At 55.8% G+C, this 14,166-nt stretch overlaps 1 protein-coding gene across 1 annotated transcript in view; it reads left to right on the top strand.

Moving 5' to 3' along the window:
• The window catches only part of WNT2B (Wnt family member 2B), a 34,852-nt gene extending 26,950 nt beyond the window's left edge, over window positions 1-7,902 (top strand). Inside the window, exons 3-5 of the mRNA XM_075910078.1 lie at window positions 1,382-1,659; window positions 4,269-4,533; window positions 6,848-7,902. Coding sequence (XP_075766193.1) covers window positions 1,382-1,659; window positions 4,269-4,533; window positions 6,848-7,077 — 773 coding nt within the window. The 3' untranslated portion in view covers window positions 7,078-7,902. The remainder of the gene's footprint in view (window positions 1-1,381; window positions 1,660-4,268; window positions 4,534-6,847) is intronic.
• Window positions 7,903-14,166: the final 6,264 nt, after the last annotated feature.

Here is a 14,166-nt window from a genome sequence, read left to right as displayed (position 1 = left end):
GCGTGCTGATTGCACACAGCGCTGACCGGGAGAGCCGGGCGCTCCTCAGCAGCCAATCCCAGCGCTGCTACGGGCCCGCCAGCACCGCCCGCATGGTCTAGGGCCACACGCACAGTGAGCGAACGCGCCCCGGGACAGCACCTCGGTGAGGACAATCGTGAAGATGAAGGAGGCCGCTCCTCTGGCCCCCTCACTAGCTTGGGCTGGTCATCGCTGTGCTAGAGGCCCCAATAAGACAGTGGGGGACCTTTGCGCCGGGCGCTGGACTAAAAGGCAGCCCCTGCCCCTCCGGATTGCCAGGAGCATGACACGAGGCAGCAGGTGGAGGCCACAAATGAAAGGGACAGCAGGGCCCCAGTGAACTGTCCTAATAACCAAGGCTCAGAGACCCCAGCCAGGCAGGGGGTGGGCAGGCATGTGATGTGCGGGCACCCGGGCAGTGTGGGAGGCTGGAGGGTTCCCCCCCCCCAGGAGTTAGAGGTTACTCTTTCATTAGCAATTCATCAGGGGTGATTCCTCCAGGAATTCGTCCAGCCAAAGGTGGTGACCCTGGGGGGCTGGGCGCACAGCTTGGCAGCTGTTGGGCGTGGGCTCTTCCCACACGGAGGGCTGTGCAGGCCGAAGCATTAAGGCGGGACAGGTGACAAAGGCCAGCACTGCCAGGCTGCCGGTCGCTCTCAGTGCAGTCGACAATTCCCCCCCACCTCCCATTTCCCTAGGAGGTGGGAAGCACTGGGATGGGTTCCCTAGGGAGCTGGTGGAATCTCCATCCCTAGAGGTGTTTAAGTCTTGGCTTGACAAAGCCCTGGCTGGGTTGATTGAGTTGGGATTGGTCCTGCCTTGGGCAGGGGGCTGGACTGGATGGCTCCTGAGGTCTCTTCCAGCCCTAGGATTCTCTGGTTCTATGACCCCACCCAGGTGCTGCGTGACCCGCACCCTGGCGCATGCCGTGCATGGTGGGTAACAGGCCACGCAGGGCCAGCTTGCCCCCCGCTCACGCCGTTTGGGGTCACAAGCCAGGTGCCGCCCTAGCAGGCCCTAGAGCCAGAGCCAGCCCTGAGGCACACAGAGGGGGGCTGCTTTCTGCGGTGGGAAGACGGAGGCCAAGCAGCGCCCAGCCCCAGCACGGTTCAGCCTGGTTCCGTTGGCGCTGGGCCTGCTCCCAGCCCGTGGCGTTGGGCGCTTCGATGCCCCGGGGCTCAGAGCGCGGAGAAGGGGGCGCAGACCGAGGAGGCAAGTGCCGCGGCGCCCTGCTGGAGGGGCCGGGCTGAGCACAGCTCTGCTTTGTATCTGGGGGTGTCTCTGAGGTCCCTGCCCGCGTCCTGCTCTGAGGGGGGCCTGGTGCACACACTCACTCCCCGCCCCTTGCTCCCCCCGGCAGGCAGCAGGGAGGCGGCTTTCGTCTACGCCATCTCCTCGGCCGGGGTGGTGTACGCCATCACCCGGGCCTGCAGCCAGGGGGAGCTGAAAGCCTGCGGCTGCGACCCCCTCAAGCGCGGCCGCTCCAGGGACGAGCGAGGGGAGTTCGACTGGGGCGGCTGCAGCGACAACATCCACTACGGGATCAAGTTCGCCAAGGCCTTTGTGGACGCCAAGGAGAAGAAGGTGAAGGACGCCCGGGCGCTGATGAACCTGCACAACAACCGTTGCGGGAGGACGGTGAGTCCCGGGGGCCATGCCCCAGCCCTGCAAGCCCAGCCTGGCGAGACCCCCCCCCTTGCAGAGGGCACATGCCGCCCGCCTGGAGCAGCTTGCCGTTTGGATTCCGAACCGGCGGGGCACCCGGCTGCCGGGCTGTTACCAAGCTGTGGGCACAGCAGCTCTCACCCTTCCAGGCTGGAGACCCCTGGCCGGTCGGGCAGCCCTGTTCTCCCTGCGCAGCAGCTGTCCCAGACCCCTGGCAGCAGCCCCGGTCGGCCGCTGGGGCCTGTCAGGAAAGCGGATTTCCTGCCTCGCTGCGGCATCTCCTCCCTGTTGCAGCCCACGCCAGCCCCATTGGCCAGAATGCCCTGGCCTGGCTGTACCCCTGCCCCAGCTGCATGCGCACAGCAGTGCTAGTTTGTACGGGGGAAAGGAGGCTGGGAACAGCACATTCAGCCCCCAAAGTGCAGCCCCACAGGACCCCCGGTTAACTGGGCATCTCTCACAGCAGCCCAGTACAGGCCTCCACGCTCTTCTCTGCAGCAAAGCTCAGGCTCCTACCGGCCCTGCTGGGAACATGGAGGAGCAGCGAGCACCAGCTCCCTGCAGCCCAAAGCATCAACCTGCGGAGCAGATGGATCCTGTGGGCCTCCAGGGACTGCAGCCCTCCCTGTAGCCTCACTGGCCTCAAGGAAGGCAGATCCCCATGTGACATTCCCCAGGGTGCACTCTGGACTGCTGATGAGCTGTGTCTCATCAGTGCTCCTTTCCCACTGCTTGCCTGGTGAGCAGCCACTCCTAGCCCACGTACACACAGCCTCCAGCATGTCACTGCGTGGGTGTGCCTTTGGAGAACTGGTTTGGATCTGCCTTTCTGACTCTGGAACGTGTTACAGCAACATTACAGAGTAGAAATTTGTAATTGTAAATACATGGCTGACCCACATTTTACAGGACAATAATGTTCAGCAGCTTATGATGTTTCAAACAATTTCTCCCAAGGCATACTTTGTAATATTTATCATAGTCTTGTCCAAGTGGGGAAGGTAAGAGTATAGACCATCACACTCCATTAGCGCTGAAGACAGGCCTGGGTCTGGGAAGTGGCATCCCCTTCTGGACAGAGCCTAACCTGTCCCCAGCTTGCCTGTGCCCATCAGCACAGAACTGAGGGCTACTAGTGAGCCACACATGAACTGCACTGCCGAAGAACCCCAGCAGAATCCTGGTTACAGCCTCATGCCCGCCCCTCCCCAGAAATGTGTGTCTTGCGCTCTCAGCACACTGCTGAGAAATGTGGGGTCCTAAAACATGCCTCATTTCTTCAGGGGACAAGGACAGGCACCAGGCTTGTGACCCCAGATGGAGTTTCCCACACACTTTAATCACATACTGGTTCAGACTGAACAAGAACATAATTTTATTAACTACAAAAAGATAAATTGTAAGTGGTTACAAAGGATGATGCATCAAAGTCAGGGTTGGCCACAGAAGAAATGAATAAACCACCAGCTACTCCCTAACTGAACAAGCTAAGTGAACTTAAAAGCGCAAGGTTTTGTCTCGCCATACATTTACAGTATTCTGAAAAGCCGGCCAGCGAGGACCACCTTGCTTGCTTTGTCTTTGCAGCATTGCAGCGGCTGTGAGGGAAGACGGAGGGAGAGAGAGGTGATCTGAGGCTGCTGTCTCTCATTCTTATACCAGTCTCCCCTCTTTGAGGGGACAAATAGTCTCTTGTGGATGTGAATGTTTGACTGTCCCTGTGATGAAATGTAGATTTCTCATTCACGCCTTCCCGTTGCTGGAGAATGTTCACTTGACTAAGTGATACCCCCACATGAATTTGTCGATGCTTGTGTGGGTGTGCCCGAGTGCCTTTGTAGAACTGGTTTGGGTCTGTCTTTCTGAATCTGGAACATGTTACAGCAATGTTATACAGTAAAAACTTGTAATAATATATACATGGTCAACACACGTTTTACAGGATAATGTTCAGCAGATTATGATGTTTCACAGGGCATACTTTGTACCACTATCATAGTCTTGTCCAAGGGGGGAACATTAATAGCATACACCGTCACACCCAATTAGCACTGAAGTCAGGTGTGAGTCTGTGAAAGGGCACCCCTATCTGGACAGGCCCCAACCCCTAACCTTTCTCCAGGGCACGAGTTCAGTTTTATAAATGGCCTGAGGCTGAAAGCTTCCTTCTCTCAATTCATCTCATCGCTCCTCCCACCCCCACTCCAGTTTAAAGGGCCCCAGGTCAAAACAACTAGCAGTAACACAGACCTGCTTTCAACTGAGGCGTGTCCTGTTTATAATCCACGCCTGTGGCCTTTTGGTGTCAGAGCTGTTGCAAGGGGTGAGAGATTTGTGGCCTTCTTCTGTCACCCCAGGGAGCTGAGCAGCAAGGACTCATCGGGGGTTGCACAAAATCATTTGCGATTTTCCAGAGCGTCCCTTTGGCTCACAGAACTCCCCGCCTCTACCCATTAGCTACCCCCACCCCCCCAGGGGCAAGAAACGGGCAGGCTGAGCTTCTGTGGCTGGCACCTGACCCACCTCAGTGCAATGTGCTGGCTCAGCCTTACCGTTCCCTCATGGCCACTTCTCTCTGACAGGCTGTCAAGCGATTCCTGCAGCTGGAGTGCAAATGCCACGGAGTCAGCGGCTCCTGCACCCTCAGGACGTGCTGGCTGGCCCTGTCTGATTTTCGGAGAACTGGCGACTACCTTCGGAAGAAATACAACGGGGCCATCCAGGTGACAATGAACCAGGACGGCACCGGCTTCACCGTGGCCAACAAGAACTTCAGGAAACCCACCAAAACAGACCTGGTGTACTTTGAGAACTCTCCTGATTACTGCGTGATGGACAAGTCGGCAGGTAAGACTCCGTCCCACGAGCCGTTGGGGAATCTAGCACAACCTCTCATCCCCTCTCAGGCCTCCTCCTGCTACCCCACGGAGGGACTCCCACAGCCCCCTCTCCCAGGGCTATTAGCGCTCAGCCTAATTGTCCAATTCAGGCAGTGCAGGGCTATCTAACCTGCTTGCCACTGAGAGAGACAAGGGGGCTAAGATGGCCCGTTATTGGAACCACTTCTGAAGCCCCTCAGAGCTTTCCCTCCCAGCAGCTTATCTCTCTTCCCAGTAGAATTTGGTCCAGTAATGATATTACCTTCCCCACCTTGCCACTCTAGTATGGTGGGACCTACCCAGCTACAGCCTCCCGGCAGGTTACTGCTGCATATTCAGCTTGCATAGGTAGAGAGAGCAGCCTAGCAAAAAGCGAGGGTTGAACTCCTGCGGCTGGGGCTGGGACAGAAGCAGCAAGGTAGAACATCGGGTAACGAAGGTAGAACATCGGGTAACTAAGGTAGAACGTCGGGTAACGTCCCCGCTATGCGTTCTCTGCTGATCCAGGTTCCAGAGCCATCTCTGTTCCCTTCCCTCCCCCCGGGAAGGCCTCACAAACCCAGCGAGAGTTGCAACACATCCCCTTATGGGCAATGTCTCATGAGATGGGGGAAAAAACCCTTAAACTGAAAAACCAAACAGCATCTCCCCAGCCAGAAAAGTCTGTGGTTGTGACAGTGTGACTGTAGCCAGTGGGATAGTCTGGGACACCGGGGCGCTGCTCTGGGAGCTGCTGTAGGTAGCTGGGAGGACCGGAAGAGGGCGGGTGTGTCTGGGAAATCAGAGGTGACTCAGGCAACAGGGCAGGGCTTCAGTGAGACATCAGCCCAGTCTGGTGTGGATCGTGTAGCCGCCCAAGCGAACACACATCAAGGTGTGAAAAAATGGTGAATGGTAGCTGCCAGGCAGCTGCTGGGAAGGAGGCAGAAGCCCCTCTCTGGGCACCCCCATCCACCTGCACACCTGCTGACTGCTGTGTGTGTCACTCGGTACCAAGCCAGGGCTGGTGGCTGCTCGCAGCCAAGATACTATCAGCGAGGTGTCCCAGCAGCCCGGGGGCAGCCAGCCCACGGGTGTTTGCCTTCCTCACCCCGGGAAACTCCTGTCAGACTTCTCAGTGCCTTTCCCGGCAGCCTGCCGCCCTCCCCGGCAGGGCTGTTCACACACGGGGCCCGCTGCAAGCAGGGGGTCTTTGATCGAGATTGGAGCGAGGGGCAGAAATTGGGCCCGGATAGATTTGCACGGCAGTTGTTTCTCTCTGACCCCTGGGCCTTTCTTGGCACACTGGGCCGGCACGCAGCCACGCAGGATGAGCGCGCGCTGCTGCCACAGGCTTTGGAGTCAGCGTGGCCAGGCGCTGCCCCGCACGGGCCTGGGGCCACTGTAGAGAAAGCACCGGCCTGGTGTGTGATGGCGCCGCTCGCCAGGCCAAAGGCTGCCCTCGGTTTCCATGACAACGGGCCCAGCGCCCCGGGCCGTGTGTGTGGGAGCAACACTAGCAATGAAGAAATGGCGCCCACATTTCAATGAGCCGCTCGCCCCACCTCTATGCAGCAGCGGCACAGAGGTGTTTCTGCCTTCGAGCCCTTCCACCTCGAGCACCCCATCATACACAGACCGGGCGCTGGAACTCTGCCCCAGGGGAGGGCCATAGCCGGCAGAGGGCACGGACACCAGCGGCAAATGGGAGGAATGGAAGGGCCTTTGGGACTAGGTCCACATAGCCACGAACTTATTGCTGTTGAACCACAAGGCCCAGTACAATCCTTGCATCTTAGAACCTACTGAAGTCAGAAAACTATCAGTTCATGCACGGCTAATATAGCACGTGTTTAAACTCAGTCTCGCCAACTTACATGGCGGTATGACCTAATAGTTCCCTGTAAGCTGAGCAGTTGAGCCTCTCCCCCCTCCCCCCCCCGCCCAGGAGAGATTCAGGTGCCACCCACAACTGGTAGCATGTGTCTACTGGTGCACATCTGCACTTGGTGCACATAAAAAAAATTATTCTGCACACGGATGGGGGAAAAATTAGAGGGAACATTGCTAGTGGCCCCCCCAATCCTGACCCGGTCCCATCATGGGAGGTGCGGTACAGAGAAGAAAGAAGGCAGGCCCTGGCCCAAAGGCCTGACAATCTAATGGGCAGTAGCTGGTTGCAGAAAGCAGTGTTGGCTGGTGGTAGCAATGGCTGGGACAGTGCCCAGAGATCTACACCAAGGGTCACAAGGGGGTGGTTTCGTTCCCAGACAGTGTAATGGACCCTGGCTTCCTCCCCACAGGTTCCCTGGGGACAGCGGGTCGTGTGTGCAATAAGCTGTCACGTGGGACCGACGGCTGCGAGGTCATGTGCTGTGGCCGGGGCTATGACACCACCCGTGTCACGCGAGTCACCAAGTGCGAGTGCAAGTTCCACTGGTGCTGCGCAGTGCGCTGCAAGGAGTGCGAGGACACCGTGGACGTGCACACGTGCAAAGCACCGAAGCGGGCCGAGTGGTTAGACCAGACCTGAGGAGGAAGGAACCCGAGAGGGGACAAAACAAACTTACGCAGGACCTGGGCCCCGTGGGCCTGGCATTCTGGGAGCTGTAGTTCAGCTGCATGGCTTTTATTTAATTCGTTCTGCAAAGCACTAAAGACAGGACTACATTTCCCAGGAGATCCCGTGGACCCTGCCAACTTGCTCCGCAAAGTTATTCTCTTCCCTAGGAGTTTGCAATCATTGCTTACACTGTGAAGCATCCTCTGCCCGTTGTCGGCTTGCAAAACGTCAGTGCAGTCCTTACGAACTTGAGACTGCTCAGTGGAACGTGATTGACTGAGTATCCCTGCACGGGCTCCAGAAAGAATTTTGTTACTATACATTTAATTTCACTAGCAAAACAAGCCACAAAACAACCATCACCAATCTACGGCAAAATCTGAAACCCTTGCGGAAAGCTCTTTGCTTTGTGTTTTGGCAAGACCCAACACAGGAGGCTACAAAGCCCTAGGCAAGGCTGACGGTCCCCACTGTTTCACTCAAACAGACCCAGCGTGTTAATGCCTGGCTGCACTATAGACATAAGCTGAACAAGAGCAACTTTTGGTCAGTGGACTTTTCTTCCTGCTCCTCAGTGAAGATGACAGGTGGAGTTGCAAATTGTCAACCAAAATCTGAATAACTGCTAGAGGAAAAATTATAGAGAGAGCTCTATACAGAGAAAGAGAGCAAAGAGACTGTGAAGAGACTGGTAGGTTTTAAAGTAAACTAATATAACAGTGGCTCTTTGTGAAAGTCATGTGTATGTTGTGTATACTGCTTTATTATTTTAAGATAAAATCCATTATAAACCTATATCAGAAACCAATGCTCTTTGCTTGGTGCATTACTACACATGTGACAGGGAGCAGGAGTTCTGTGCAGGCTGCAATACAGAAGCCCTGCTTCCCCACTCTGCTTAAAGCATTTAGGCTGGCAGATGGTGCAGTCTTCCAGTGAGATTTCCACCACAACCCCTCAAAATGATCGTTCTGGACTTGCCACCAGGGTGGTCAATATGCCAGGCATGTCCCACCGGAACAGAGCAATGGTCCATATGCTTAGAGGCCTGCAAATCCGCGGAGACCCCGGATTATATCCATTAGCCTCCACATCTCCTCCAAGGTGCTAAAACTTCCACATTGCCCAAAATGGAAGTTGATAGAAAAAAATATTACCCCCCCTCCACTCACATAGGGCCGTCACCCAGACGCAGACTATGTAGCTGCGTAGGGCACCTGAAAATCCCTGGGTCTTAATGTCCATCCACCCACCTCTTCCTGTCTCTGGTCTGCGGCTCTGCTCCGTCCGGAGAGAAGCTAGTTAACTTATGAGTGACACAGCCTGACAGAGCTCTTAGCAGCACATCGACCCTGTGAAAGAGCCATTCAAGTGGTATTGATGCCACGTAACTGGCATTCGTCAGCCTAAGTATACACGGCCAATTTCTGCTGTACCATGTTAGTCGACAGGACCGTAGCTTATTTGCTTTAAAGATATTTCATTAGTGTGGTGCTGACGATTATAAAATCACATCTCTAAAAAATCATCCCCCATGCCCGGCTGCCATCAGGGCCTAGGGGCCCCAGGAATCCTAAGGCCCGCCTGCACACACACATCCCTCTCCCCCCACCCCGCCCTAAATGGAGCCTGTTCTCCACACAGGAATTGCACCAGCTACCCATGTTTCTCAATACGTACAGTTCAATTGGCACAGCCTCGGCTTGCAGAGACTCTAAGCTTGGTTTAAGGGTGCTTTCCTTTGCTGCGTTAGCCACTTGGAACTAGTTTAACACTTTCCTGTCAAATGGGTTGCACCAATGGAACTAATCTGGTTCAGAAACCAGTTTAGCTAACCCAATGTAACTGTTGCCTATAGACTGGGCCACCAGTTGTGCTGTTCAGCTCTTCATAGTACACACTCTTGCCTGGACTGTATTGTTGCATAAATTGCTAGTTTCGTCCCCTGGAGGCTAGTTCAATTTGCCTCAAGAAGAGAGTCACACTTTCAGGCTGGGTCCAACTCTATTTTATTGTTTGCAAACAAGTTCTGCCCAGGAGCTCAGTGCTCAAAGCAGGGTCGACCTTGAGCATCGCCTGAGCTGACACTTTTATAGATTTCACATTCTTTCTGGTCAGCATGTCGCAACGTGATTGGTTACTGCAAGTTTACTCAGTTCCCTGGCAGAAAGTTTAGCAGCTTCTAAGACACGTGCAATCAGCTAAATGATACGTGCTGTTTCGAGCTTAAGCAATGGAGGGGAAGAAGCACACTTAGTTTTTACTACAGTATTGTGCCTTAGGAGTGAACTACAATTTAGTGTGTCTGATATGCATTCCTCTCCTGCCTGGTGGCTTTGCAGTACAGGCTGACCCTTGCTAATCTGGCACTCTCTGGTCCTGAAACATCCGTGGTCCGGCATGATTCGAGTTAGCCGGATGCCCACTGATCCTGGGTGTGGCCAAGTTTCCTGCAGTCCCGTAAAGTTTGTTTACAGCCACCAGTCCTGGCTCTCAATGTTCTGTGCTGCTATTTAGCTTTAATTTACCCCTCAATGTCTTCTAACAGCCCAGTAAGTAGTAGCAGTGCTGGTGATGCTGCTAGACAGTACTGATGTCCTGGGGTTCAGCAAATTCTCTGGTCAGGTCCCAAGTGTGCTGGATTAGAGAGGTTCCACCTATAATGTATTTACTGGGCTCTGTGTGTTGTTAGATTTGTTTCACTTTATACACGTCCTCTATAAAATGCCATGACACTGAATCAAACAGTTAGGATGCCTCTAAATTCTCCTCTACGTTTTTCTTCCTTATTTGCCCTGAGGCAATCCTGCTTGTTGAAAGGCTGAGAAAAGTGTCGCTGGGTTTCCCATGCTCCATCTTCCTGCTGAAGGGCAGGGGAGGAAACGGTCTGCCTGAACCTGGACCATTTCATGGCACGTTTGCAAGGGTGTCATAAACCTAAAGCAACGGGAATGGAATCAGACTTCCCTGGAAACATGGCCTGCCGGTTTCCATGGCAATGGTCAATTCAACATTTACATTTCTCAACTGCAAAAGCAAAAAAAAAAATTTTTTTTGCGAGGCTCCTTTTTTCTGTACCTCTTTGTACTGCTCCCATGCCTAGGAGAGCTGGGGAAACGGATGATTAGTCTGCGTGCAGACAGCAGGGGGCTGAGCCGAGCATCAGCAGAAGGGGGGGCAGGGAGGGATGAAAGTAAAGGGGTTTTTTATTATTTTTTCACCAGGCCTGAGCAGTGTTTCTGGGTTGGGAATGAAGCGCCCGCCCCAGACTGTGAATTCACCTGCTCTGCCTCCAGAGTTAGGCTGGAATAGAGGGGGAGGCAGCCTGGGAATCTAAGCCGTTTGCTGGTGGACCGAGCTGCTTCCAGGTGGAGAAGGGGCTTCCCTGCTCTCGCGGAATCCTTTTCCTCTGGGCAAGGGAAAGCACGGGAACGTTCACCAGAGAGCCGTGTGTGCCATGCACTGGCAAGGGCCTGGAGCAGTGCCAGGCAGCGCGGGAGGGGGCGTTTTGTGAGCACTACAGACTGGTACTGCCCAGGCTGTATCTGCAGCGTGTCTCCAGCCCTGGCTGAACTCCTGCGCTGGATGACATTGCTTTCACCGTGCGCTCTGGGTTCCCACGGCCCACAAGGCTGGCGCCTCCTAGCACAGTCATGCGCTCTAGGCCCGCAGTTTGCAAACCTTTTTTCTCATGACCCAGTTGAAGAAAATCGTTGATGCTGTGACCCAACAGAACAGAATGTGACTGGAGTGTGGGCTCCGGGAGAGGGGGGGGCTGAGGAGGAACTTGAGGGGCGGGGGGCAGGTAGATCAGGGCTGGGGCAGGAGGGACTTACCTTGCGCAGCTCCTGGTCATCAGTGCAGTGGTGGGGCTAAGGCAGCTTCCTGCCTCTCCTGGCCCTGCAGACCTGGCTGCGCCGCTAAAGCAACCAGCAGAGGTTCCCAGCCCATGGGAGTGCAGAGCTAGTGGTTGGGGCAGGGGCAGTGCACGGAGCCCTGTGCACTCCCCTACCAGCACCTAGGAGCCGGCCTGCTGCGACCCCTTCTGGGGTGCAGCGCAGTCTGCAGTGCACAACAGGCAGGGAGCTGCCTTATCCCTTCCCTCTGCTCACCTGATCCCCCTGCAGCAACAAGACCCAGCACCTGACATTCCACCACCCGGTACTGGGTCACGACCCGCCGTCTGAAAACCGCTGCTCTAGGCAAAGTCTTTCCTAAACCTTGCTTATCAAGTCCAGACAGAGGCAACTGGTGCTTGCGGAGAAAGGGCTGTAGGGGGGTCCCCTAGAAGAACAAGGAAGGGGCATGGGAGGGCACCTCATTTACAATCAAGGTTTTGGCAGGGACACAGCACACGTCTGGAGCACTACCACGAGGCACCTCGGAGTCCAGATTTTAAACCTGCTTTTGCCCAGCAGAGGCAAAAAGACGGAGGCACTCGCTGCTGCGGGGCCACTGTCCTGGGAGCACCTCTTTACCTAACTCTGGCCCCCACAGCCAGCAGAGAGGGGGCAGAAGAGGTTACAAGAGGCATTAGCAGGGCCACCAGCAGCTCCCAGCCGATGCTGGGTCTGTTTGTCGCCGAGGCTCCGGGGCCTCCCCCTGGGCTGCCAGACCCCTCTGGCTTTCCAAGATTATGCAGTTGGCACAGCGGTTTGTTCCCTTCCAGAGGGCGTTGGTGGAATTCCTGCAGGCGAAGGGGAGGAAAAGGATTTGCACTCAACCCAGGGCATTTCAAACCCGCTCACCAGGCCAAGAGCTAATCCACCAGGACGAGTGCTCCTCGTTTGTCCTCATTGCAGCCCCACCTGCCCTCGCACTGAGACAAAGGAAAAGAGAAGGGGGGAAAAAGCAGCTTTGCAGGCCATCTGCCTCCCCTCTCCCTGGGCCAGGTGCACTCACGGGCCAGAAAGGACCCCAGGGCCATCGGAGCGGAGGAAATGTTGCTTTCTCCGGCAGCCCCTCAGGGCAGGCGCCTCTGGCAGAAGTGGGGCTTTGCGGGTTCACAGCCCCACCTGATGAATGACAGGGCATGTGCAGCATCTTGCTCGTTCATCGCCACGAAAGCCTTCTCTCTGGACGTGGGCGTCCAATTCTTGAAAACAATGGAGCAGGAAGCCTCTGAGCATCATCCAACAGAGCTGGCAGGCTGCCTCGGCCCCTGGGCTCACTGGCTTTCCCTTACTGGCTGCACAGCAAGGCTGTGAGGTTAGCCAGGAGACGGCAGCACGACACAGTGTGAAAGCAGCTGCAAGGGGCAGGTCTCTCGAGCACTGGGAACTGTGGCCTTCCCAGCCCTGCGCGATGGGAAATTAGAAGGACACAAGGCCATGGATTAAGGGGGCCTGTTAGAGAAGTGGCTAGTGACCCCTAGTGAGATCACGGTGGCCCCATTGTACTGGGTTTGCATGTACCTAGTGCAAGACTGTCTCTATCCCCAAGGAATACATAGTCCTAAATAAACCAGACTCACAGAGTGGGAAGGGCATACTTGCCGCACGGCACAGGTGGGGAACTGAGGCTAAGTGACTTGCCCAGGATCACATGGGGCAGTCGGTGGCAGAGTTAGGAACTGAAGCCAGAGCTCCAGAATCTCATCCCAGGGCCACCCTGCCTTTCTGGTGAGGGTTTAGGCATGGCCGCAAAAAACACAAGTGTACAACTAGACATGAATGAACCCCACCCCCCCGTCACTGCCCACGTGTGCTTCTCCAAGGGATGTTCCTGGAGACAGAAGCATGGGAAGAAGTAGCCTGTGACAGAATCATGATTTCCAGGAGCTGTTCCAGACACAGGGCCCAGTCCTGGCTCCAGAAAGCTGACAGTGCACGTTAGATGCCGGCTGGGGAGGGTGAATTGTTCTGCACAATTAGAGAGCACGGTGTTTGCATGAGGGGCGGACAGGGTTGTCACTCCTCTGCCGACAGTCACACACATAGTGAGCTGGGCAGCAGTGTGATGCCCGAGGGCCGGGGAGAAGGCAACCTGAGCTCCCGCACTCAGTGCACTGGGGAGCTCGGAGGCATTTCGGATGAGCTGTGCTGTTCTGAGGGCACGTGGCAGGGCACAGAGAAAGTGAGCAGGCTGGTGTGTGGGCAGAGGCTGCTCACTGAACCGGTGTTGGAATACACCTGGCACTTCCCTGGGTTGGGTGGGGCTGGCGGCATAAGCAGAGGCACCTAACACCGACTCACATCCCTGGGAGCACAGAATGGGATTGTTAGCAGCGGGCTCCCACCTGGCTCTGCAACCAGCTTGCTGTAGAGCCTTGGAGAACTCCCTTTGCCTCTCCGCCCGCCTGTGACCACCCGGCTAACGTTCGCCCGCTGCTGTATCAGCAAAGAATGAACTGACTTGCTAACGAACGAACGAGCAATTAGAAATCAGGTGGTTTCATGGAATGACCTTCCTGTGCTTACTGGGGAGACTTTCCATTTGCAGCTCTAACGAATTTCCAACCTCCCTACGCTCTGCTACACCCGGGACCAACTCCCCCTCCATTCACAAGCCTTAGAAAGTGGATGGGTTCTGTCTAGAAGAGCTTCCTGAGGCTGGAGTCTTGTCAAGGGACACTCGGTTCCCCTCTAACAGAGGTCCGTGCGAAGTGCATGGAAGCCTTCCATGGGCCATCATGTGCTAATGACCTGAAATTCACCAAGCCGGGTCTGAGCCAAAAGACGAGGTGCAGAACCCACGGCTGTGTGGGTTTTTGCATGGATGGCTGTGAGGCTGAGACTCTGGACAGGACATGTGGTAGGGATGGATAGGAGGTAGGAGGCAGGGCTTAATTCGTGCCAGGGCTGAGCCCCAGCCCCTCCGGCCTGGCATTTCAGAGCCCTGGAGAGCCGCCCCATCCATTGGACGCATGTGGGTAGCTGCCCCAGGCCCTGTACTCTTAGGGGCCCCGCAGCGGCCGTGCCAAACGTCGCGTGGATGGGAGGGACGGGGGGTTTATGAGGCCTGGCATGATGTGCCAGGAGGAGCTGCCCCCCTCCCACCACCTGCTCCACCCTGCCATGCTGCCCTCTCCCGGCCGGCTGCGCTCGGCTTCTCCACGGC

The sequence above is a fragment of the Pelodiscus sinensis genome, chromosome 27 (assembly GCF_049634645.1).
Source record: "Pelodiscus sinensis isolate JC-2024 chromosome 27, ASM4963464v1, whole genome shotgun sequence".
NCBI classification, from domain to species: domain Eukaryota; kingdom Metazoa; phylum Chordata; order Testudines; family Trionychidae; genus Pelodiscus; species Pelodiscus sinensis.
Note: the sequence above shows the minus strand (reverse complement) of the source record. Positions and strands in the feature narration are given on the sequence as shown.